This window comes from Porites lutea, chromosome 1 (assembly GCF_958299795.1).
Source record: "Porites lutea chromosome 1, jaPorLute2.1, whole genome shotgun sequence".
Lineage (NCBI taxonomy): Eukaryota > Metazoa > Cnidaria > Anthozoa > Scleractinia > Poritidae > Porites > Porites lutea.
The window spans coordinates 19575309-19602476 of NC_133201.1; the positions used below are offsets into that span (position 1 = coordinate 19575309).

At 38.6% G+C, this 27168-nt stretch overlaps 2 protein-coding genes and 1 long non-coding RNA gene across 3 annotated transcripts; 2 read left to right on the plus strand and 1 right to left on the minus strand.

Moving 5' to 3' along the window:
• Positions 1 to 615: 615 nt before the first annotated feature.
• LOC140925761 (uncharacterized) lies at positions 616 to 3717 on the plus strand. Its single transcript, XM_073375645.1, has 3 exons — positions 616 to 677; positions 1821 to 1930; positions 2054 to 3717. The coding sequence occupies exons 1-3, from the start codon at positions 616 to 618 to the stop codon at positions 3715 to 3717; spliced, it is 1836 nt and encodes a 611-aa protein (XP_073231746.1).
• Positions 3718 to 4428: 711 nt separating this feature from the next.
• LOC140935919 (uncharacterized) lies at positions 4429 to 6082 on the minus strand. Its single transcript, XM_073385497.1, has one exon. The coding sequence runs from the start codon at positions 6011 to 6013 to the stop codon at positions 4466 to 4468; it is 1548 nt and encodes a 515-aa protein (XP_073241598.1). The 5' UTR covers positions 6014 to 6082; the 3' UTR covers positions 4429 to 4465.
• A 12802-nt stretch (positions 6083 to 18884) lies between these two features.
• LOC140946257 (uncharacterized) lies at positions 18885 to 26860 on the plus strand. Its single transcript, XR_012166828.1, has 2 exons — positions 18885 to 19020; positions 25036 to 26860. It is a non-coding gene; the product is annotated as an uncharacterized lncRNA (long non-coding RNA).
• The last annotated feature ends 308 nt before the right edge of the window (positions 26861 to 27168 follow it).

The following is a 27168-nucleotide window of genomic DNA, read 5'->3' on the forward strand; positions in this document are numbered from 1 at the left end:
GTGGAGAGGTGTATAAGAGGTCGGGAAAATGTGGTATGTAATCTTAATTATTTGGTTAGCGTGAAAAGGCTAGTGAAGTCCGATCATCGATCAAAAACTGCATCGCTTCATGAGCTAATTTCTTTTTAAAAGCGAATTCGTATTTGAGATAATTCAGTATAACAATTTCTGTGTAGCGAATGGCGGTAGCGATATGCGTTCTCTATTCGTCCAGCTCCCGAATTTCGATATGTTAGTTCGTTGTTATACTCCAGGAGAAGTGCAACAAGTAGATCATAGTGACAAAGTGAGCGTGCTACAGGATCAGGTAACGCGAACTGTTGGGAACGCGAAGGATGCGATCGAGGGGGACTAGAAACAAGAGTTGCCTGATCGACAAAATGGCCAAGATGGCGCATCTTTCGATCATTGACTTTCTAAAAGAATTTACGAGTAAAGAATTCGAACGGCAAGCAAAAGGCATATGGAATTATCTTAAATTCCACTGTTCCTTGAAAATGTGGAATCTTTCGATATTAAATCAGAGCATAAGAAAGCAAAAACGTAACCTGAAGTGCGAATTTGGAATTCCTCCGAGGGAAGAATCGACGGAGTTATCTATTTTGAAACTCGTAAATGGATTTTGGCATCCTTCCAAAGGAGACGTTTCAGAAGGGGTTTGGTATCCTTAGAAGGAGGTGTGTTGCAAATGGAATCCCTCAGAAGGACTTTGGCATCCCTCAGAAAGAGATGTCTTTTGCCTGAGATTTTGATCCAAAAGTAAGTAGCCAGGAAAATACCACTATTTATTATCTGCATGTACTTACAGTTACTATACGCACCACTGCATGCAAGTACATGCAAGTAGACCAGTTGGCAATTCATTATAATGTGTTAGAGCTGGTATTGAAGTGTAGTTTTTAACATTTACTTATCCGAGTGATGATAATTATGCAAGTCTAGGTTCGTTTATGAAATGGTTTGGAACTCCTCAGTAACTTAAAAATGACGAATCTTTTCATGATAAAAGCATATTAATGAAGCATAAACGTTATGTGCTGATCAATTGAAAATTTCAACATCCCCCCTGCCCCCCACCCCGGGTATTTGACACACTATTTTGTGGTAAATTGTGAATTTGACCTTTGCTTGGGTATGTCAAATGTCAATTTTACATTTTTTTTATGTTTTCATCGTCTGGCTGACAACGTAGATGGAGGAGTTTAAAGGTAAAGGGACATGTTTTGTAAAGGAACGGCTTACATAACAAGGACTTTACAAGCTAAAAGTACGATTTTCAAAATCGCTACAGTATAGCGCATACTGTAAACAAATAGGAAGGAAAAGCAATTGTTTACTTGTAAAAAGACTGAATGTTAAAACAAAATGAAAATAATTTGTTCCGTGACCGATAGGAAACCATTCGTTGCCTGTGGTTTCTTTGGTGTGATGATCTCGTCTGTGATTGCTTACAACACAATAAACATTCCAGACATATTTTAGGTGTTCACGCCAACATGATCACCGCTGTAAATGAATAATTTTTTTTCTGTAAAAGGTGTGAGTTGTTATATTGTACCATAGCAATGGTGATCTTTTCACATGCAAAGTAGACTACGAGTAGTCCCCCATTTTTCCTCAGGGATAGTAGAGCGAGCGAAACGCGAGCGCGCGTAAAAATCACCCCACTTGAGAAAAGGCGCGCGTTGGGTGATTTTCACTCCCGCTCGCGTTTCGCTCGCTCTACTATCCCTGAGGAAAAATAGGGGAACTACTCGTAGTCGACATGCAAAGATAACGTACTTGTTATTTTGACATGTGCGTTTTTATTCCTTTCTCAGAGTGGAAGAGTACATCCGGTCTGGTAGAGATAAAAGTATTGTTGACCCTGATCCCAACGGGTTGTATACCAAAAGAAAGCAGCAACGAAGAAGTACACCGTCGGCATCAAGCATAGAACCATCACAAGGTGCGAGATTATTCTCTATACATTTTACTGCAATCTGTCTTGCCATTTTTGTAAGTAATTTATGTGCGCGTTTAAATTCAAAAATTGTTTCTTGTTGTCTCACAGATCTCAGTCCTGTTACATATCCTGACAACGGATGGAGTACTTCTCTGACCAAAATGCCAATGTTCACTAAAGCAGAAATGAATGAACACATCACAAGATCTGGCAAGCACATAGCGAATAAAGACCATCATTCTGTTCCCACTTCACTGCGAAAGGCGAAAACATTTCTTGAGGACGAGTACCTTCACGAAATAATGGCAACCAGTGACCAGCATTGTTTTTATTTCAAAGCTAAATGCTGTCATAGCTTTAGGAAAAATGATCCTCCGCACTCATTGAAACTTGCCTTGTGTATTGTCAAAGGGGATGTTTTGGACAGCAACTGTACTTGTGTGGCTGGCAAGGTTGGTTTCTGTAACCATATCTCACCCTTAATGCTAAAGATCTGCAAATTCACTCTGTTTGAGGCAAAATCCACAAAAGATCTATGTGAAGAGAAAGATGAAAATCCAGAGTTGGCATGCACATCCCAGCTGCAAAAGTGGCACAAGAAAGATGGTGGAGAAAACATTTTCCCACAACCAGTCATGGAGGTTGTTGTGAAAAAGACTAGACTGGATGAGTCGAGCAGTCCACGAGGTGGTGCAGGTGTGAAATGCCTGCTGTATGAAGCACGCAAGCAGCCTAACTATGATCCTGTACGTGAAAATACTTTCAAATGTGAACTTTCCACACTTGACCCTAACATGGGTTTTGCTCAAATGAATGAAGGAACTTCAAGTACTGAGCTGGCAAGCTCTAAATTTGGGAAATGCCCTGTTGGCTCCATTTTGAGCTATCAGACATCATTCACTGAGTCAAACTTTTCTGCTGTGGCCAATTTGACCTCAGTACCAAGAAACAACACTCCAGTAAATGCCCAAGAACTTAATCATTATCCGAGATTTCCTTTGAGCAATGAAAATGACATGGTTGTACCAAGAGAGCTGAGTGACACTGAAGAGGCGTTAATCAAGGATTTAATTGTTGACGAGGACAGAATTCATTCAATAGAAAGTGCTACCAGGGAACAAGCAGGATGTGATGAATGGAAGACACAACGCACCTACCGCTTCACAGCTTCTAAATACCATCTTATCTCAAGGCGACAAAGAAATCATCAAAGTTTCACTCAATCACTGATGCATCCCAAGCCCTTTTCATCAAAGTATGTAACACATGGCTTAAAGTATGAACCTATTGCCCTTCAGCAATATGAAAAGTTTATGTTCAAAAGAAAAACCCCTGTTGCAGTTCTCAAAAGTGGATTTGTGGTGTCAAAAAGTTGTCCTGTGCTTGGTGCATCGCCAGATGCCAAAGTTGTTGACTTTGGATGTTCACTTTGCTTTGGGCTAGCCGAGGTAAAATGCCCTCACACAAAATTCCATGTCACACCCCTGGAGGCCTGCTCTGACCCCACCTTTTTCATGGAAAAAGTCAGTGATATGGAATGTAAACTTAAGAGGGACCATCCTTATTACGCCCAAGTTCAAGGACAATTGGGGGTTACTGGAGCCAAGTGGTGTGACTTTATCGTGTATACTGGAAAGGGGATTTATATTGAGAGAATACCATTTGATGCAGCCTATTGGCAAAACCTCAGGACTGAACTTCTTCAGTATTACTTTGAGCATTTTTTGAAATTTGCAGCAGCAGATTTTCAAAATTCAGCTGAAGCTCATTAGGTATTAAATGAACATTTCCTCAAAATGTTGCATGTTTCAATTGTGCACCTGGTGTTAAGATCCATTGCTTTAACATGTTTCAACTACTTGTGCACGAAAAAAAACTGTATTTTGACACATTTCCCACTTTATTATACTGATATTGTTTGTAAATTATATTGCTTACAAATAGCTTTATTTATCTTGCTGCAGGCATTCAGATTGTAGGGAAAGGTGCAAGTAAAAGCAGGTGCCAATTATTTTTTTGGCTAGCTATTATTTTATTTCTGGCTTTTTTATGTTCACTTTATTTTGCTCTGTTTCCCACTATCTGCATACCTGGAACAGGCTATTCATTTGTCTATCTTGGCAGTTTTGACAATGTATTTATTGGCCTGATTCAACAACACAAATCCTCCTTACAGGCCACCCTCTAATTATGGTTCTTTATTAATATTTTTAGGACAAAACTTACAAAAATTATTCACAGTTAAAATTTTTTAGATATTACAACAAATTCATTCCACCAGTTTCATATGTATATTGAATGAATACGGAGACCATAAAGGAGAATTGGATTGTTCACAATCCCGTTCACATGGAGACTTCAATGTTAATGTTAGGTTGTTTCAAGGTAGTACCAGTGACACATTTACAAAAATAAAATTAATATCAATAGTCATTAAAATTTGTTGGAACATAATACTGGTAGCTTCAATTTATTGAGAGGATGACTAACACATAATTTTTTTTTTGGGTAAGCTTGCAGTTAAATAGAAATAATGTTGGGTTGCGCATTGCATAATATCGCACACACAGACCACATTTGGTTTACAAGGCCAAGCTGGTGGAGGGGTATAACCCCATCCCAAATGTGGAAATTTTTTATCTTGTTGATTGCACGTTCTACATGTATGCGCAAGCTGGCAATTTCTTGAGTCTTCACAACATCCTCAGCGGGCATTTGGCTAGAACTTCCTAGAAAAGGGGGAATGTTTAAGGAAACTCCCAGTGGTAACAGATCTTGAATGGTGAACCCTTTGTCTGCCATGACTGAGTCATTGTCTTCAAAAGGCAAATCAAGGAAACCACTTCTCGCAACTATCTCCCGATCTGAAATGCTTCCTGTGTAGAGTTGACTTATAAAGGTTATGGCACCTCCGGGACTGATTCCAATGAGACCTTTAAGGGTTGTATGGTGTTTGTAATTACTGAACAATTCACCATTCAGTTGTAGACTACTTGGCATCTGGCACCTAACTTCTGTGCAGTCAATAATAACTCTGGTCGATGAATATTTTTTCTTAAAATCCTCCGGCATAGTTTTGTCAATAGCTGTTCTAGAAGGCCAAATATTGATTTGCCCTAACCTAAGGTACATAAAATTAAGCCAGGTAATAAAAACCCGACTTACTGTAGACACTGAAACGTTAAAAAGATGTGCAAGATGTTCTTCCGGTAGGCCTTGTCTGAGTCTGCACATAACAGCAAAATATTCATCAATTGGCCTCAAGTTTCTTGGTCTGCCCAGTTTTCTTGACGGTTCTCCCTCTGATTCGTCATAGAATTCCGCTGGAACAGAAACGTTTGACTGAGAAAGCCAGTAGGCTATGTTTTCCCCTTCATCTCCTGGATTCAAATAATTAAAGACAGCCAAAAATGTGCTCCAATTTGGGAAACCAGTGTAAAATCTCATTGAAGAGTCATCTTCTTTAAATCTGTCTACCGAAAATAATTGTTTTTGAAGCGCCTCAATACGTCGAAAGGCAATTTCCAACTGAGATTTTTGTTCCAATACTTGCTGTCTAAGTTCTGTCTCACTTCCAATTTCCGGTTCTGTTTGCATCTCCGCATCTCTCACACTGCAAGAAAATGACGTGCTTCCATCGGCGCTCTCGGCGAATTCAACTGAGTCGTTTGCAGAGTTAACCGGAACGTCATCCGTTAAATCTACGGATGAAACATTTAATTTACGGGCTGCTTTACTTGGAGGTATTTCGAAGTTTCGTGCAATCGGATCCTTTCTCTTGCGTGGTGATGTTCTAATCCATGCGAACACGGAAGGCACAACTCCGGCTCTCAGTTCATTTTTACCGGCGAGGGTTTTCTTAATCTCACCTGGCCTGAAGTGTCTGGAGCATACTTTTGTAGCCTCAGTCACTTTGAAGTATTTCCCTTCATCTCTTCTTATAGCGTGTAGCCATCTCCTCTTCAACTGAGGGTCATCGATCGGAAATTTAAAGAACGATATTTTGTTTCCATTTTCATCACGGCAGCCTTTCTTTGTGCATTCTGGCACACAGCAGTGAGTTGGCATTTCGTTCTTGATAATTATACGGTTTCGCGGTCAGTAATTGAACTAAATTGAACAGATATTGTGCCTGAATAAAGCGATCAAAACACTTTAACCCTTTGATTTGTTTACAACTCAAACCAAGCGTGGCCTCACTGGCCTCGTTTCCATGCTGAAATCAATCCCAGTCCGGCGCGCCGTCGGCCATTATGAAAGTCGTGTATACAATCCCTTTTTTTATTGAATCAAACTGCCTTCCTTTGCAGTCTTTGTTCTTTCAACAGTTAAGCTGTTTAATGTATTACGTTCATGCTAAGACAGCTCCTAAAAGTCGTCTCGATAAGTTTGCGAAAATCAATACAAAACATCATTATAATACGCGATTATCTGCAAAAGAATGTTTCTCTGTCAAATTCTCTGGAACTGAAAAAAGGAAAAAAATATTTTACTAGAATTGGTGCGTCTATTTGGAATTCTATTCCACTTTCTGTTAATACTCTCAACATATGTAATTACTGGGCTGCATGTGGCAAGCCCAGTAATAAAATGGGATTGGTTTTTCCTTCTGGCACAAATCGCACTCTGGCGTGTTCAGCGCGTGCGCAAGATATAAGTGTATGCGTAGAATGCGTAGAATAGATCAGCAGACTTCAGCAGAGTACATTCCGAGGAGCTCGAAGCGACTCAAAGCTATTAGCAATCTATCTTCGGTGGAAGCATACTAATGCAAACATACGAGTGTAAACGCTGTTGATGGTTAGCCCACAATCTGAAAGATGGCAAGAGTACATTTTGGAAGTGTTATAGTTCATGAACTATACTATGCGAGAGACCCGGCCTATTTACAAGCGAACTCTTCCGAGTGAGTCTTCATCAGGAAACCTTTCAAATGTACAGTAAGTGAGCTACCTACTGAGTTAGAAGCGCTAAGACAGTGTCCCGATTATGCGCACGCGCGAGCGTCATCTGTTTTTTCTTCAAAAGACAATAGAACTGTCATATTGACTCGACAAGATTTCCTTCCGGACCGCACCGCCGACGGAGATTTGTTGTTTATATTCTCAAGTAATATTTTAGACTTTCGAAGAAGTCTTTCGTCTTAAAAATTTGGCTCGCGGCACGAAGACTCATCGCGATTTTATCGCTAGCAGGGCCGCCTCGCGACCCGAAAATCTCTTTCCGCTCCGGCTCGCTTTAAAAACAGATTTTCTAATGTGAAACTCGTGTCAGAGGTCAATTGTTCTAAGTCCAGTAATATCTGCCTGATTTGCTCGCGTTCTAGCCTCAAACGTTTGAAAGACATAAATAAAAATGCAATCTCAACGCTACGAATCATCGCAAAGGTTAGTCTAAAATTATATTATGATTTCATGGAACTAGTTTTTTTAAACATGTAGCGCCTGTTTGTTTGATTTTGTCGGCCGTAGGGAGATTTATTTAAAAGTTTACTAACGCGTCGTTGCAAAACATTCTGCTTCACGAAGCTCCCCTCCACAAGATCTCCTCAGTCACATCAATGTCTCAATGGTTTCTTTCGTACAGTCTTTATTGTGGCTGTTTCATTTCTGCGTATTCCTTTCACAATTATCTGAGCTTGTATGGAAGCTAGCAGAAGAGATAAGCCTTCAATCGGCATCAAAGCGCTTCCCATCTTTTGGTCCCCCGGCCAACGGCAATAAAAGTAACGCCAAAAAATCCAGATTTCGCCCAAATCGAAACTTAACAAGAACAATATATCATTGATCTGTAATCCCGAGAAGTTTTAGTGTAATATTGAACTCGGCCAAGCGCGATGCAAACGGATTTTTCAAGGTTCTCTTACTCTCCTCGCATCTTTTGATTACGGGACATCCTGTCCAAAAATCAAAGTTTGGTGCATGCGCAGTAACGGGATACTGTTCCTTTAACTGTTCAACTCAAACTGTTCGGTACGAAAACATTACGATCGAGCAACTGGGTCAGTGAAATTCAACAGTGTTTTTGATCAATTCAACAGCCTTATGGAAGAATTCAGTACTTCAAAAGCCAGCTTTTAGGTAACAATATACTTGCTTTTACATTTAATTTTTGTATCGATTTCACTGATTTTATCTTTCTTTGTTTTTATCATCATTTATGCAATTATTGTAATCGCGTATTTAGTGATCAATCTTCTAATGCCGCATGTAAATGTTTATACAGAAGCTGTTGTTATTTCAGTAGGTATAAGACAAATTAATTGACCGGAAATGTTTACAACGATTCCGAGATAACAATAAAGGAGAAAGAAGATATGAGATCTTGCTATGCAAAGTATGTTTTCTTGCTAGGAAAGATAAACAACCTGATCTTGAGCCTAGTCCTTTTGCGCCTGTATACTGACCGAAATGACGCATTTTCCTACCCTTTCATATACTTCAGCTAGTGAAATCTCTACTCTTTTGTATACCTGAAGTATAATAAAGGTACCCCTTTCGCGCGGAGTCTCCCCGTATAGGTCATTATGTGGGACAAAAAGCGCCATCAGGAGCCCATTCCTGGTGCTATATATGACCTCCGGAATGAAGACTTTTATCTTATGCACACGCTAGCGGGTGTACAGACCTCCTTTCTATGATAGTTCAAAAAATTGAATGAGTTCATTTTCATCCGGTCGGTTCGCAGTGCATAAAAATACTATTGATAACAAACTAAAAAAAAAGTTTTCTTCGCTTAAAAACTCTGTCCATGTCGAACCAGTTTGGTTTAGTTTAGACAATTTAACTCTGTGCGCCGCTCTTTTGTATACCTGAAGTATAATAAAGGTACCCCTTTCGCGCGGAGTCTCCCCGTATAGGTCATTATGTGGGACAAAAAGCGCCATCAGGAGCCCATTCCTGGTGCTATATATGACCTCCGGAATGAAGACTTTTATCTTATGCACACGCTAGCGGGTGTACAGACCTCCTTTCTATGATAGTTCAAAAAATTGAATGAGTTCATTTTCATCCGGTCGGTTCGCAGTGCATAAAAATACTATTGATAACAAACTAAAAAAAAAGTTTTCTTCGCTTAAAAACTCTGTCCATGTCGAACCAGTTTGGTTTAGTTTAGACAATTTAACTCTGTGCGCCGCTTTAACTACAGCTCAATGGTATTGCACGTGATTAAAGAAAATTTCAGATGCGCTGAAGCTTTTCTCCTACGAACGACGGGACGATTTTTTTCATTGTTTTCCTCAAAAATAGAGACAAGCTGTCAAAAAAAAAGCAAAAAAACATTCAGATCATGAACACCATGAACTAGCGATACCGTGCGGCACGAAATTTTTGCGGGTTCTAATTTTGTCGATTTTTGCCATTTTTCCTGCGATCCGCAAAAATAATTTCCCCCCCAAAAAATTAACGAAAACATTTTTCCCGCAACAATTTACTCTAGATCTAGTATTAAATATACTCTGACTAAAATTTACTACACAAAAATACAGCACTAAGAAATCGTGTCTGTTCAATTACAACTCGCCTCTTCAATTCAGAAACAAAACGGTATACAATTAATTACAATACAATACAATACAAATTTTATTGTCAACTCCCTATGGGGGCTTTTCAGAGACAAGAGACCCTTTTTCCTTTCGCGGAATATGTCAGAATGACGCGCGAATGAAATGTCTGAAAATGGTTTAAACATGGCCTGTGATTTGCGCCTGTGTTTACACATTAACATTGTTCATTCTCGCCGAAACCAAAGACAAGACTCGTGACTAGCACACATTAGCCCATTAAAATGCAAAATACGTAAAGGGCATTTTTGTAGACTGCAAAATTATGGTTATTCATTGACGGGATATGATAAATAAGCTTTTAAACTTTCAGGGTCTTTTCGCCAGAAAAAAAAAGTACAACTTACAGTTGAGGTTACTGAACATCAGATATTGAGATAAAGGGTAGTTTACACGTAATTAACGGTTTGTCGTTCCGATTTTGCAAAGAAAACATATTCTAAACTCAAAATCGGTCTAATTTACCCCATTTGGGTAAAACATATTAAACTGTGGACTAGACCCCAAAGAATTCATGAATGACAACCAGCCTTTATAAAGATTAAATTTCATAGGCTAGTAGCTTCTCAAAGGGGTGTAGTTGGGTGGGGGCGGTAATTTTTGTTGGAAAAAAAATAATAAACTGCTGCTGTTTCCTTCTTTTTGACTACTGATTCTTCACCTACTAAACATTTTGGGCTACTTCCCGCTTCCGAAATCCCTCGCATTTAATAGTTATACGATGCCAATTGCAAAACCGTTTCTTTTAACAGAAAAAAGACTCAGTCGAACGTAACCTAGTTAAGCCCACTCACTTGGAAATGACAGGATGTTCTTTGTTCTAATGTATCACCCGACGATGAACATGCGGGAGTATTCTCCATATAAATTTTGGCCGCATACACGCTTTATTGGGCACTTCTCAGTCACGGCACAGAGGAGTATACGCAAACTTGCTAACCGGTTATGTAAACCTATTGATTTAAGGTTAGTCTTTACTACTTTCAAAGTCAGGAATCTTTTTAATGTGAAAGATGCTGTCCCTGAGGAGCTACGCACGCGTGTGGTCTATAAATTTTCGTGTGCAAGTTGTAATGCTTGTTATGTTGGTGAAACCAGCCGACACTTCTCCACACGAGTGCGCGAGCACTTACTTTCAGACAGGTCTTCGAACGTTTTTAAACATCTGCAGGGTTCAGAGTTTTGTAGAGCATCCTGCACACCGGATTGCTTCGAGATCCTAGACTCTGCAGCAACTAAGTACCAAGTGAAGCTTAAGGAATCCATGTTTATAAAATGGGAGAAGCCCGATCTCAACCAGCAGGTGAAACACATTAACCTGACTCTCTCCCTGTAAAGAACTAAGCGTCACTCATTTAACTTTGTTTTAGCACGCAATATTGACAACGCAATGTAACGAACTTTGTAAGATCGCGCGCGCTTTAAATTCAACGGCGATTTCAAAATATGTAACACTGAAGATGACGGATGTACCGTCGAAACATGTCTGGAAAATTAAAGAAAGTTGTTATGTTTATACGACTATCCATATTGTTGCTGCTATCTAGACCTTTTGGATAAAAAGGAATGTTTAATTTGGCATTTGCAAGGATGGATATGCCAAATTTGGAAGTAGAATACTTCCTTGTGTACTCTCACATGGTGTACAGTAGGGAAACAAAAGAAACAAAAGATATCGGCAAATGACAAGCTAAATTCTCTCCAAACGGTGTTCTCTCTACAGAATTTATTCACGACACCAACCGTCTTTCCACGCGCGTAAGATTGGAATAAAAAGCAATGTTTCCTGGTTTTTCTTTTTACGACGCAAAGTTGGTACAATTCGTATCCGTATGAGCTACAACGCTAGGTTAACGTTCGAAAAGAATAAGTTAATTGGTTGAGATTTTCTAATGAATCCTTTTATCAAAAATAATAATAACAGCAATAAATTATATTTTCAATAACTTATTGAATAAAGTTGATGTTTGTTTAGTTTTTAAAGGAAATCAAGACTGCCGGATGATCGACCTTTCCACTCAGACAATCTTTTTGTGATGGTATTCCCAGTGCTCTGTGAAAATGGACTCAAGTACACAGCAGTTTCTGAAATGTCAAGAGCCATCTTTTCAGCATGGCAAATATGGTTTCCTTCCAATGCAACGTTCATCCAGATATACCTATTGCTATTCATTCAAGTTAAAAAACGTGTTACAGTCGGTCGCTGTTGTACGAGTTCAACAAAACGAGCGGCTCTTCATTGCATTTATTCTCATTATCCTCTGCGTTTGCGGATATCAAAGAACTGCTTTTTTTGTGGTAGGGTTTTATCAAATAACAGTCCTGAAGAGTGGTTTCTCTTAACTATTGAAGTGATTTGCACGGCTCCTTTTGGAGAGATACAGTATAAATTATCTGATAATGCTAGACCTATGATACTATAGTAGGGTAGGAAAGGTATAGCTGGAGTTGTTGACTAAAACCAATAATTAAAGACGATCGTTTTACTACAATGGAAACCGGTTAATGAGGAACACCAAGGGGACATGCCATAGTGTCCGTATTAACCGGATGTCTGCATTAAGAGATTTTTTACAACAAAAAACGTCACGGACACATGTTTATCGATATAAAGACGAAAGCAGACATTTTCACGATCCAAAAAGGCTGTTTCATTTCTAAACTCCAGTAACAAAATCATCCTAAAGAAACCTTAGGATGTTTTGTCTCAGACTAAAATTACCACTAAAATATTGTTTTGAAGCACTACAATGGAATCTGTTAAATCAGGCGGACTGAATGCTAGACAGAACTTGCCGTTCCTGTTATGTTTTCACTGGTAACATATTCAGTCAAAGACTGAGGGCGCAGATAAGCAGTGTCCTTAAAGCGCAGTTGATGATACATGTATATAGGAATATGTGACACGGGACTGGCGGGAGAATGTCCGTTATTGTTGATTCGAAATATTTCTATGTTTCTGATTAGCTAAAATCCCAGGCATAATTCATCATAACTAGCTACTGTCGACCAAATTTTGGAAGAATTTTGCTATATGTGAACTGATGACATCAATCGTGCATCAAAATTGCCAGATTATTGAACGGTCAGCCACTGATACCTGAGGACGAGGCTGAGTTGTTGTGGTAGTGAATACAAAATGGGGAAACATTTCACTCGTTTCACGTGGAAGAAATATACGAGCTTTTGGCTAAAAACATAGCAAGAACAGCAAGAAGGCAACTCGACGGACATCTTTAATTTGGAGAATGTTTTCAGAACTGAACAACTCTTCATCTCCTAAACTTGCTGATAAACCTGAACTATCGAAAATGAACTTAACATCGATGGAGGTAAGCACGTTTTAGCTTGTTTTTAAACTAGGAATTCTTTTGAGCAAATGGTAAAACTACTATTGAATTCGGCTTCGTATCATCTGAAGAATTATGGAGATCTCAGATGGTGTATGTTATCTGCCTTGTCCTTGAGGCCTCGGTGGTTGAACACCCTCCTCGATCTCCATAATTCTTCAGATGATGCAAAACCCGAATTCAGTAATAGACCTTGTCACGGTTTTCGACGCCATCTTGACGAGTAGGCAAACGCGTGAGAAATTACAGTGTTTGTATGAGAATCTAATGCCGAATAATTTCCGTAGAACGGCTGCTTTGAAAAAAATGTGATTTGTAAACTAAAGGTCCACTCCTAAGGATTCTCCTGAAAAAAATTGAGGGTGTTACATGCACTAGAAGACCTAGAACCACTTTTTAAAAATTTCTATACATTTGTTTGTAAGAAAGTCCCGAGAAAATTACAGACAAATATATGGAAAATCTAAAGCAAGCCTCTGGAGAAATTTAAACACAGGTACACCCCCCAAATTTGTTAGGACAATCCTTTGCTTTGTAGCTTAGTTTACAACTGATATTTTTTTCAAAACAGCCGTTTTACGGAAATTATTCGACATTAGATTCTCATACAAACACTGTAATTTCTCACGCGTTTGCCTACTCGTCAAGATGGCGTCGAAAACCGTGACAAGGTCTATTCTCGGTTTTCACTGTCACGCAATCGAAAATAAAATTGCAAACCATTCAGTACAGAAAGTCCAGAATCTAGGAAATAAAAGAAGATAAATATGCAAAAGGCCTCGCCAAGATTCAGGTCTGTGCGGTTTTTCATATGCGAGATATTCGGAAAAACGTTTTACCCAAATTTATAAAGCTTTGTATGGAGACGCCATGTTTGTGTCCCTTTGAGGGGCACAAATATGGCCCTCCGGAAACCAACAGAAACATCTGTTTTTGAGTTTTCCTACTAATGCGTGATATCATCGCTTGAAAAACTCATAAAGGATTAAAGTGATATTTATTCTGAGACAAGGAATGTTTAGATAGCAAAGTCTCCCAAAATTGGTAATGTTTTTAACCCACATAAGAGCCTTCCCGACCGCCAGCCAAATGCCGCGTCACGCAAAAGCCTACAAATTCAAACGTCCCTTATCGCAAAACGAAGAACCCTTTGGAACCAAAACTTTGTTTAAATAAAGGTGTTTAGGTGCTGTAATACCTCATGAAACTCAGAAACTCAGAAGAATCGATAGTTTCTTAGTTTGAATTTTGGCGGACGTCATGTGAAACCGAGAATTGCTAATTGTCCCTATTAACCAGCGTCCGTTATATTTAGCGTATGAGCTTTAGGTCGGGACAAACGAAAATGCCCGGCGTTATGTACGGATGTCCTTTTTAAGTAGTAGAGTGAAGTTTCGCTGAACTTACATTATTCGAAGTCGATTTTGATTCCTGAAAACTTCAGCAGGGATTTTCGTTAAATTATTATTTTGAAGCAGGCTGAAAGAAAAAGGAAAAAAGTGGATTTGACGAGAAAAATAGGAAGTTAATTAATGAGTAAATTTAATACATATGTGAACGAATAACGCAGCCCACCAAAGAGATGGTGCTTTCAATCTTACGTACATGATTTCTAGGCTTTTCGTATTATCGAAGGCTCCTTCTGGGATTTTCTTGATTTTGTTTCCACCAAGAAATCTGAAATATAAATATAATAGGTTAAAGACTATTGTATTTCCTCGCCGTATTAAAATAGGACACAGAGAATTACCAGTCTCACCTAATCTTTCGTGACTTAAAGCACGCCTTAAGAACAAAGGGAAGGTCAATATACACATGCAAAATACTGAGTTTATTCTAGGACCTCAAGTAGCTGTTAAGGCTTGAGTCTTACGGGTTTACCTGTGGAAAATGATTTATTGGCTATAAGTTCGGCACAGATTATGGAGCTGAATCGAAATTTGGCAAACATAAAGAACTCATTGTCCTTAACATTTGAAACTATAAATATTGTGTTTATAAGTCACGTTATCTCTCACTCTAGCTCTTTCTCTGTCGCCCAGGACAATGTAGACCTTAACATTTAGTCGAAAGAAAAGGAGCATTCATCCGCAACATACGCGTACAGCTATCGCATTTGCCTGCTGGAATCTTTTATTGTTTATAGGCTTAAAAATAATAACAAATGCCAGTGGGCAAATGCGGCAGCCTTACGCGCATGTTGCAAATGAATCCACCCAAAGAATAGCTTTGTTGTTGCCATGCCATTTACTGTCGAAACGCGAGGGTGATTAAAATGCAAAATGTCACCCTATGGATTGACCTATAAACATAAACTGTGAACTGTACGCAGCCAAAGAGTTTCGTGAATGACAACCAGCCTTTATAAAACATTAATTTCAGGGCTATTAGCTTCTTAAAGGGGTGTGGTGAAGGGGGAGAGGGGGGGGGGGGGGGGGTTAGTGATGCACACGTATGGCTAAGAAGTCTTTTTCAAGACTAGTGATGTGATCGAATTAATTTATTTATAACGCTCTCTTTTTAAAATCAGTTAAGTTTAAATTTCTGGATTTTCATAGGTTAAAGCTCATTCGTTTTATTTTATTTTAGCCTTGGCTAAATCTGTATATTTTTCGAAGTGTGTAAATATTGCCACATATCCCATTAATGTTATTATAACATATTACTACCGTAGTTACTTTCCAAGCTACTCAGTGGCCTTGCCTCCCCACAAGGGATTAAGTTTAAGCTCAATCGACCCGGTAGCATGCTTACTAGTATTTTTCAAGGGTAAATCTTTTTCAGGATTAAGGGATAGGTCTATTAGCGATGCAGCGCCGAAATTGTGAAAAGAGCTTCCCAATCGCACAAGTTACTGTACTTGCAAAAGTACGTAATACTTTTTGGCCCTATCCACACGAATCCGGGCAGGCTAAAACCTGTTTCAATCGTCTTCACGACTTCGCAAAAACACTCTGGAGAGTGGTTTCAAAAAGGTTTTTCTAAGAAAAATCAGTTGTGGGATCTTTCACGCGTACTCCTCTCGATTTGCATAACTTAAATGTATCCTTGTCTGGCTTGTATGCTATAGGTAAATTCATTACCTGACGAGGGAATTCCGCGTTAAATTGCACGCGAAAACCGATATCGCGATAAGTGCGATATCGGGTTTTCAAGTACAATTTAACGTGGAATTCACGAGTCAGGTAATGGATTTTCCTTGAATCGCATAATTGAATAAAAATCAGAAAAAAAAGCAAACTTTAATAATATTGTTTGTTTTTATCCTGAGCGCGCGCTCCAGAAAGCTATTTCAAAGTCAACCGTCAGAACTGTCATTGCGTTAGCGAATAGAGCGGTTTTCACTTGACTGTCGAAAGTAATTGAGGAATTGGTTTGGTTTTGGTTTTACTACGCCCTTTGGTTGGCTAGTGTATTTACTTTGGTTTTGGTTTTACGGCAGTCAAGTGAAAACCGCTCTAGGAAGCAAGGTCAGTCGTACACGTTTGAACCTTCGACAACTTTTTTGTACCTTGTGCTTGTTTTTACATTTGTTTTCAAACTTTCTTACATGTAAACAAGGTTCACACTAATCGTAAGGATAAATTAATAGTGGTATTTCACTGAATTTACAAGCCGTTCATCTATAACATCTTTTTTCAAATTGGTCATTTGCTCGAGAAGGAAAATAATTTACACCTTTTACCTCTTCGGTGGCAAAACTGAAAGAAATGAAGTGTCCAAGCGAAAGCACTGAAAGTTTAACGTCGCGATTCATATAAGGTAAGTACCTTGAAATGTTTTAGAAATGCTGTTCAAGTTCATCTCTGTTTGTACTTTTCTAAGTACCACGATTCAGGACGATTGCAAGCGGCGTACTCTTTTTCGACTTTTTCTTGTTTTCAGAGGCTTTGAAGGTATTTATTTCTTCTTCTGTATATGTGAAAATCGACCCTGACACTTCTTCCGGTGTCGCTTCTCCGTTTTGTTTGTTTGAACTTTGTCTAGCCATTTTCTGGGTCTTGTTCACAGGATTTTCTTGTTTCCTCGTTGTCGCAAGCGAAAGAGGTTTTTTATGCCCCTCCAAGAATTTGTAGTTCAGTTCAAAACAAGGAAGAACCTCCGGCTCACTTTACAAAACGCTTTTGTTTGTTTTTAACTCTTCAAAAGGTGTCAATGGCTTTGAAAACATTGTAAAGTGACATCGTAGAAAAACCTTTTTTTACAGTTGTTGTGTTAGAATTTGACGATAGTTGTTACGTAGATGCGAAACAATATCGCTTAGCTTCGTTTTCAACTCGCAATAGCCCATTTTCGAGTTCGCTATGACCGCTGAATTAAAGGCGTGAAGACGCATTTTTTACAGCCTTAGCCTCAATCTGAAAAAATATATTCACAAATTCCAACGAGAAAATGACCTGTTTATTACTCTGTCTATTGTGAATATTCAAATTTCAAACACTTACTTGCCAGAATTTCTGAACATTTTACTTTGCGCCGAGGCTAGAGGGTTGTCCAATATTGTCGACCAAAATCCAGTCGTATCCCCTTGCTTTCCATCGGAAAACCGGAAGTCTAGTGGTGTAAAGTCCTACCAAGTGTATTGGATGCATTGGACACGAATAGATTCCGATGGAAAAGTTCATTTTCTATTCGTGAGAGACTTAGAAAAATTCCGCTCATATTGGATGAGGGGGTGGAAAGTCGTTCCGATAGAGTCCATCGGATCCATTGGACACGAACAGATTCCGATGGAAAAGTTCATTTTCTATTCGTGAGAGGCTTAGAAAAATTCCGCTCATGTTGGATGAGGGGGTGGAAAGTCGTTCCGATGGAGTCCATCGGATCCATTGGACACGAATACATTCCGATGGAAAAGTTCATTTTTCTATTCGTGAGAGACTTAGAAAAATTCCGCTCATGTTGGATGAGGGAGTGGAAAGTCGTTCCAATGGAGTCCATCGGATCCATTGGACACGAATAGATTCCGATGGAAAAGTTTATTTTCTATTCGTGAGAGACTTAAAAAAATTTCGCTCATGTTGGATGGGGGGTAGAAAGTCGTTCCGATGGAGTCCATCGGATCCATTGGACACGAATAGATTCCGATGGAAAACTTCATTTTCTATTCGTTATGAGGGGGTAGAAAGTCGTTCCGATGGATCCATCGGATCCATTGGAAACGAATAGATTCCGATGGAAAAGTACATTTTTCCCTTCGTGAGAGACTTAGAAAATTCCACTCCTGTTGTATAAGGGGGTGAAAAGGCGTTCCAATGGAATCCATTGTATCCATTAGATTCGAATAGGTTCGAATGCCTGGAGAAGAACATTTTCTATTCGTAACGGCAGGTCAAAAATTGTCATCATGTTGAACGAGGTGGAAAAGTGTGAAACGGAGTCTACTGCATCAGTCTTTGGTAGTGGAGAGGTGTATAAGAGGTCGGGAAAATGTGGTATGTAATCTTAATTATTTGGTTAGCGTGAAAAGGCTAGTGAAGTCCGATCATCGATCAAAAACTGCATCGCTTCATGAGGTAATTTCTTTTTAAAAGCGAACTCGTATTTGAGATAATTCAGTATAACAATTTCTGTGTAGCGAATGGCGGTAGCGATATGCGTTCTCTATTCGTCCAGCTCCCGAATTTCGATATGTTAGTTCGTTGTTATACTCCAGGAGAAGTGCAACAAGTAGATCATAGTGACAAAGTGAGCGTGCTACAGGATCAGGTAACGCGAACTGTTGGGAACGCGAAGGATGCGATCGAGGGGGACTAGAAACAAGAGTTGCCTGATCGACAAAATGGCCAAGATGGCGCATCTTTCGATCATTGACTTTCTAAAAGAATTTACGAGTAAAGAATTCGAACGGCAAGCAAAAGGCATATGGAATTATCTTAAATTCCACTGTTCCTTGAAAATGTGGAATCTTTCGATATTAAATCAGAGCATAAGAAAGCAAAAACGTAACCTGAAGTGCGAATTTGGAATTCCTCCGAGGGAAGAATCGACGGAGTTATCTATTTTGAAACTCGTAAATGGATTTTGGCTTCCTTCCAAAGGAGACGTTTCAGAAGGGGTTTGGTATCCTTAGAAGGAGGTGTGTTGCAAATGGAATCCCTCAGAAGGACTTTGGCATCCCTCAGAAAGAGATGTCTTTTGCCTGAGATTTTGATCCAAAAGTAAGTAGCCAGGAAAATACCACTATTTATTATCTGCATATACTTACAGTTACTATACGCACCACTGCATGCAAGTACATGCAAGTAGACCAGTTGGCAATTCATTATAATGTGTTAGAGCTGGTATTGAAGTGTAGTTTTAAACATTTACTTATCCGAGTGATGATAATTATGCAAGTCTAGGTTCGTTTATGAAATGGTTTGGAACTCCTCAGTAACTTAAAAATGACGAATCTTTTCATGATAAAAGCATATTAATGAAGCATAAACGTTATGTGCTGATCAATTGAAAATTTCAACATCCCCCCTGCCCCCCACCCCGGGTATTTGACACACTATTTTGTGGTAAATTGTGAATTTGACCTTTGCTTGGGTATGTCAAATGTCAATTTTACATTTTTTTTATGTTTTCATCGTCTGGCTGACAACGTAGATGGAGGAGTTTAAAGGTAAAGGGACATGTTTTGTAAAGGAACGGCTTACATAACAAGGACTTTACAAGCTAAAAGTACGATTTTTTGCCGCCATGACTCTAATTCAGTAATACAAAAAGTATTTGACTCTGAATATGACTATCACACAGATTGTCGAAACATCAGCAGGGGTGTAGCCAGTAGCCAGCATTTTTGCATAGAGGGGTTCCTAATGTGGTATTTTTGTCTAGACTGACGATAAATCTTCAGAGGGTTTCCTGGAAAGTTTTAATACTTTAGGTCGTCTGAAATTTCGTTTTGTGATTCTGAGCACAAAATAATTTCTAATAACAGTGCCATATGAAGCTAGCTTTTTTTCGCTTCCAGTGAAGAGATAGTGTTTATGTTGTAGATCGTTAATTTTTTATCTCAGGTAATTTTTGTTTTTCTTTTGTTTTGGGGTATAGAAATGTAACTACAACATACATGTTCATTATCGTTGAATACATTAAAACACACACTGTAGTCCTGTGATTTGCTGTTTACTCAGTTAGGGTATTAGCAAGAAGGAAACATCATGGACGCTTTGGTGCAAAGGTGTCGATTGTTAGCGTCGGGTCCATGTCCATAATGCAATGTTCATCATAGTAAGAGTAGCAGACTCTCAATTCAGTCATGGTCATCGCCAATTGCCTTTTAAGTCTGTGCAATGGGCTAAGCCGTCGCTCACGTTCTGCTGATGTAATTTGTTATAATGTATAGCCTGCGTAGCAGGTGCTTGGAAGTAGTGGACGCAAGAAAGGACGGGCGCATGAGAGGGAGACACGCGAGGGGAGAGGAAGACCCTTCATGTGTCTCCTTCTCGCGCACCCATTCTTTCTTGGCTCACTACTTCCAGGCGCCTGCTACGCAGGCTAAGTAACAAAGTACTTGAAATACGCAGCACTACTTGAAAGGTCTTTTTCCACTTTGAAACACTTGCACTGCCAACAAAAAAGCCGCCACATGAAAATTAGAGCTGATGGTATCCTAATAGACATTGGTGTCTCGCTTTTGGAGCCTGATACTGAGTAGCTTTTATGTAAGGAAAAGGCAGTGCATTGTGGTAACCTGGATGGCATATGATGAATTCCTGAATACTGTATGTTTTAGGCAGTTTGCCATGCTGTTAGTGTTTGTGCCCCAGTTTCAGACAATTTCCTCAGACTCATTTGCAAACATCAAGGCTGATTTCATTCTACCTTTTCACTTTTATGCCTCCACCGAGTTTCTATTAAGCTCTCTCATAGTCAAACCATTACAACATGCAACTGAAAGCAATCTAGACCAAAAAAGGTGCTGAATCACTCATTGCAGGCTTGTATACACAGGGGCCACATATGATCTTCCTCACAGTAATAGAATTAAATTAAAAACGACTACTGCAAAGACTGATTAAACCTCAACATATCTAACCCTTGAAATAGAATGTGATGTTTTTTTTTTCTTCTCATTTTCTTTAAAAGCTAAAATCTCATTCCTCTTAAAATTATACCTATTGCTGCAGCCTAAGGGGGGTTCCAGAACCCCTCGAACACTCCTCTGGCTATTCCACTGATCACTCACCGTCAACAACAGTCTCATTATCATTGGTAGAAATACGCCCAACTTACTTTTAGACATCCAAAACTCTCCCCATAAATTAATCCACACCCCAAACTACATGCAAAAGTACCCTGGGTGTGACACGGTGTGATCCCCCCTTTGAAAATTCCTAGCTATGCCCCTGATGTTTTGTTGATATTATATTTTTGACAGGATCATGCAAAACTGGAAATCTCAAATCTCAGTTCTGTAAATTGATCCTTTAGTTCCAGACCTTTCAAGGCAAGAAGGAAGGTTTTAAATAATTGTTTGGAGGGAGATTTTGCGATTCCCTCTTTATACAAAGAGGTAAGTTTTTAATTCAATTCTGGTCATAGTACCACACTGCACTACAAATCAGAATTTCTCAAACTCAGTTGGAATTCGAGATCATATATTTTTGTTTTGTCTTGTCGCTTTACACTTAAAAAAAAAAAAGAATAACGAATGGTGCTGGCTATCCACAATGCCCATCCAACATGGATTTCAGTGAAATTTGTTTTTGGTTTTAAACTTAGATGAAACTTAATTGTGCGTTTAGTCGAGTGCACTTATAAATTGGGTCACCTTGGCTGTGTAATTTCCTTTTCTATCATAGGTACAGCAGACAATGATAACAACGAGGAACCGGTCTTTTCTTTAACTATATATGCTAGCTTTGGCAGGAGTGATGAGATCAGCTGATCTGACAATTTTAAAACCTTCCTTCTTGCCTTGAAAGACCTGGAACTGAAGAATCAATTTATAGAACTGAGATCTGATATTTCCGGTTTTGCGTGACCCTGTGAAGAATATGATATCACCAAAACATCATCGAATGTTCTGTTTTTAAGAGCTTGGGAAGATCTGTAAACCATTCAGGACATTTTTTTTCCAAATTCTGACCTGCAACTTGCAAATTACACCCCTCGAGTGGAAATATAACCATGGCCATGTAATATTTTTAGAGGCAATAGAGATGTCACCTAAAATTCCAATTTTCCCTAACCTGAGATCATGCTCTGAGAACCGCTAAAATTGGACCTGATCTCAGGTTAAATTTTCCCATGGGCAACCAATAAAAAAAAGCAAAATATATGTTGAATCGAAAATAATGATCTTTTTTAAATGCCCTCAAACTTACTCCATTTTCCATAAAGTATTTACTTTTTGTTATCTGCTATACCTGAACAAAGTGGGGAGAACCCAATCTGCAACATAAATATGTACAAAATCCTATTTTCTGTCATGGACTTCTATTTGACAATGCAACAATCAAATATAACAGATTTTAGTGAAAGGATACTCTTAAAAGTTTATTATTACAATAACACCAGTAATAACTTGTTCATTGTAGTTTAGAGGAATAGAATGAAAGTCTCCAGCACAGAAAAATTAGTCTAAAGAAAGCTCTGTTTTAAGACAAGAATGCATTTCAGCTACAGCACATACACCACATATAGCATCAGGTATAGAATATAATTTCTGCAAGTTTGTCTTGATTTTGAATAATAAACTACCAGAAGGTGTTAAACAAATTTCAGTAATTACGTTGGCGTGAAATGACCTTGATACTATATTTTTTGCTCATGATCAGAGAGAGATTTTCTTACAAAACTTTTTTCCAACAAAATTAATCTGCAGAATATCACCCTCCCCCCCCCCCCCCACCCCCTCCAATCAAACTGAGTCTGGTATTAGGGTGTGTTTTGCAACTCAGAAACTCTTATGGCAGTGAGTAAAAGCAGATAGAAAAAGATACTTTCTGGCAACATCTGATGTGAGGAATTCTTCTATGTTATTTTAGCAAAACACATTCAAGCTAAAACAAGAGGATCAAGCTATGTCCTCTTTATGTCAGATATTTGACCTCTACTGGGCCTCTTATGACTTGTCATGCCCTCAAGAGAAAAAGAGACAAAGAAAATAGCTACAGTGAGGTACTGTAATACATGTAACTGTTGACTTTGGAATTGTTAAAAATTTTATTTTATTTTTTGTTGAACAGAGCCAGAATTAAGGTGACGTGACTGGATTTAGGGGGGTACCCCCCAAGGTTGAAGATTAACTATGTCAGCATGAGTAAAGATATCCATGGGAAAAAGGTTACCCCAACTGTATTATATAAAGATGAAAATTTCTTATGATCTGGGTTTTATTGCAATTATCGGAGTCACCATGGCAATGTAATGACACCATTACATTTTTTCTTTATCTTTGTGTTTCTCTGTACCAGGAGTGTTTTTAAGAAATCGCTTAAGAGATTATGTACCTGCCATAATTGCCTCAATTAAGGCATTTTGGAAATACAGTGTATTTTCAAACAAAGTTTTAAGAATCATAAAAGCAGTGAAATAGCATGCTATCCACACAACTAGCTAATCTTTTAAGAAAATCGCAGCAACTCTTTCTAAAAGTTGCTGTGATGTTGTAACCCAAGTAAGATAATTAATTGTGAAAGGTTTGAACCCAGGAGTCATTTCAAAAGCAGGTTGAGTTTGATCGTCCGGGTGAACGTAGTCCTGAATAGGACTGTTGTTGTTGACAGTGACTGAAGTTTCGACAACCTGTGCGGTAGTCATCTTCAGAGTCAAAGTCAGTTGTATCACGTTAGTCGATGGTATTATATCTGGCTATTGATCTGATTGGTCAATTACGTTGCAATGTTATTGGTCGTCTGTCAGTTAAGCCGTGATGTTATTGGCTATGAAGACTCGTAATCAGTAATTGGTGCGTTTTGGTCCGTCTATTGTCACAGTTAAACAGTCGTCTATTGTTAGTCAAATTGTCAGTTCTCCAGGAGTTCTCTTGTACATGTAGTTAGTTGTATTACATCCTACATGATGAGCCATGATGTTCACCGTTTCGATTCTCACTGCTATCCATGACACAAGACAATTATTAGCATTTTCCGGATATTTCTTTGGAAAGTAATTTAGAGTTCTTTTAAATGTAAATTTATTTCTTTTGCTAAAAAAAAATTGTACATGTGCATATGAAACTTGAAAACAATGCCACTGAATAATGAGGACACTCACTAAGGGAAAATTTGGTTATACACGGTTGTCAAAAGTAGCAGGCTGCCGGTGAAAAGTGCCGCCTACTTGGTTAGTATCGGCCGCCTACTCTGCTTAGCATTTCTTTGCAGATGACGTTTTTCAAATAAAGTATCCCTAAGCTGGCGGCTTACTTTGACAACTCAGTCATCTACTTCAAAACTTTCTGACAACCCTGGTTATATTGGAGGTCTTTTTTAAAAGCCTTCACTGTTTTCAATATTCTTGAAACTTGCAGGGTATATTTATTAACAATTGACCTTAAGATTGGTAAGTTTATGAAAAAATTTATCAAGTGGTTTTTTGAATAATGTGAAATTTGCAGGCATGGACCAAATTATGTGCAAAAACTGTAACAAAAGCAGCTCAATGTAGGTTAATAAAATTCTTCTCACTCGCGATCACCCAGAGCAATTCCCCTCTTTTTTTTTTGTACACAGTTTTCAACGGAATCAAATCATTATGAGATGAAACCGTGCTTCGAAAGCTTAACATTTTCTTAACATATTAGCTAATTGTGTGGATGTATAGCATGCTATTTCACTGTTTTTATGATTCTAAAAACTTGTTTCAAAATATTTCGAAAATGCTCTCACAGGATTTGTTCAAACTTTGCATAATTGAAGCAGTTATGGCAGGTACATACTCCCTTAAGCCATTTCTAAAAAACACCCCTGGTACAGAGAAACACAAACATAAATAAAAAACATATTGGTTTCATTAGGTTGCCATGGCGACTCCATTTGCAATAAAACCTAGATAATAAGAAATTTTCATGTATATATAATATAGTAATGTTTGGTAGCCTTTTTCCCATATCTTTACTCATGCTGATGTAGTTAATGCTTTAAAACTTGGAAGGTATCCCCCCTAAAAAATCCAGTCAAGCCACCTTATTTAATTTTGTTTTCTCTCTCATACCTTTTTCTTGCAATCTTTCATAGGTAAAGAGAGATGAGGAAGTGAAGAAACCTATCAGGTCTGGTTCCCCCAATGACCTTAGGAACAAGGAGGATATCTCAAAAACCGATCAGAAATCTTCCCTGTACCTACTAAAGCTGTTATCCCACCTCTCAATTCTGACAATGAAGATAACAAGTCAGGTCTTATTTGCAGAAGGCGGCTATTCCTGAAGAAGGCACAGATGGTGACAGGTGAAAGAAGGACAAAGGGACAGGCCTTGCTGGGAGCTTTGGAAAGGCCAGGGATCAGTCAGCTCCAGGTGCGGGAGTTCCTAGAGCTGGCTGATGAAAACGGACAAGTGAGACCAGCCCCTTCAAAGCAGTCTGATAAACCTTTTTTCATTCCTGAGTCCCCTTTGTAATAGTTATCCTTTTAGTTCAGCTCATCGTTGTTTTGTTGTTTTTGTTTTGTTTTTTATCCCATTCCTCTCGTGGGAATTTTGCTGAGAAACTTGTTTTGAAGCTAGTGGCTTCGTTTTCTAGTCACTGTCTGGCTTATGAGCTAAATCTTACCAGAAGACTATTTAAAAGCCGTGTAGTTCACAGCGTTCAGTTACAGATGCAAATTGAAAATATTATTTTCAAAAGTTGGGGCATGCATAGAAATCATGAGATGGTTTAGTGGTTTTAAAGGAACTCAGCTGCAGTCACAAATTTCGCTTTCCCTTCTTTATTTGCTTTTATTGCTACCCTTTTTTTCTTTCAATGGACACTGTTACTGGCTTCATTTGGGTGGGGAAATATTGGGAAAGCTTTTAAATAGTAGGATAGCAGGAAGTGATTGGTTAATTGGAACATAATTATTTTTGCAATTTTTAAATCAATGTTACATGGTTTTTTTGTCTTTTCCTCTGGCCCCTTTACTGAATATTTGTGCTCACTCTTCCTCTTCTTCAAAGTTGTCTTTGACAAGGGCATTGAGAATGGGATGAAAGCAGTGCAGTGGCTATAAAGCTAGTAAAATACAGTGCATGATACAATGCCAAAGAAAATTTTTTGTTAAGTACAGTTATGAGAGGAGAAGTAATAGTAAAGACCTTTACTAGCTTGTGGTTTTTACCGCAGATGCTATGTTTCCCCAATGTAGGTCATGTGTGACAACATTTAGGGCATGGAAATCAAGCCTAGCCATGTGATAGTGCTCCAAAGAATGCTTTCTTTAAAATTGTGTATAAGTCACGTCAATAATTTTTGGACACAAGACCTATATAAATTTTAAGGTTATGATGGGTAAATTGTTGTGAGAACACCTCTTCATTCACACTGGGGAAAGCAAAACACAAGCTAAAAGGAATTTACTGTCTCTTCTTAAGATGTAATACCACTGTCTAATATTCAGGATAAAAGCTACAATCCTGCATTGAAAGTCTTTGGAACAATGATTGAGTATTTGTAATTTATTTGTGCCCTGGCTCATAGCCAGGTGCTACCCTTTTGAAAAATACCCTGTACTTAATCTATCACTGTTTCCCACACCCTTTACATATTGAAACTGCGTGCATATATCCAACGTAATTATTTCCTGTAGGGTGCAGAATAGGGTTGGGCATGCATGATTTTACATGAAAAACACAAATTAACTCTAACTTGTTATAAGAATTTTGTCCATGCTTTTCTCAACAAAGGTATGATTAACAGCAATCCAACAGAGAAGGAAGGGTAAGCCTTGCTGGAAGCAGTGAAATATTGTTTCAACATGAGAAGAGAAATTTCATATCTCCGAGCGGCCATGCAATATGTTCCATTTATTTTATACCACTGAAATACTTAACTGCACTTATTAAATGAATAATTTTTTTCTGTAAAAGGTGTGAGTTGTTATATTGTACCATAGCAATGGTGATCTTTTCACATGCAAAGTAGACTACGAGTAGTCCCCCATTTTTCCTCAGGGATAGTAGAGCGAGCGAAACGCGAGCGCGCGTAAAAGTTCAATAACTTAGTACATTTTGTATCCATGTAATGTCAATTTCAATGTTATGCCTACCCCCTACCAGTATGTTTCTTTTAATAATTCTACTCAAGTGTAGCTCATATTATAGTTACCATTAAAGAACGAAGCATATACTTGTGTACTGTCCTCGTTTCGCGGGGCTTTTGCCCCGTTTCATAGCT

Bases quoted from the DNA above. Each gene is read 5' to 3' on its own strand.
- LOC140925761 (XM_073375645.1), top strand. From the start codon at position 616: ATGGATTTTGGCATCCTTCCAAAGGAGACGTTTCAGAAGGGGTTTGGT. The intron at 678-1,820 runs GTGTGTTGCAAA...TTCCTTTCTCAG, and splicing joins TTTGGTATCCTTAGAAGGAG to AGTGGAAGAGTACATCCGGT. The intron at 1,931-2,053 runs GCATAGAACCAT...GTTGTCTCACAG, and splicing joins AAGTACACCGTCGGCATCAA to ATCTCAGTCCTGTTACATAT.
- LOC140935919 (XM_073385497.1), bottom strand. From the start codon at position 6,013: ATGCCAACTCACTGCTGTGTGCCAGAATGCACAAAGAAAGGCTGCCGT.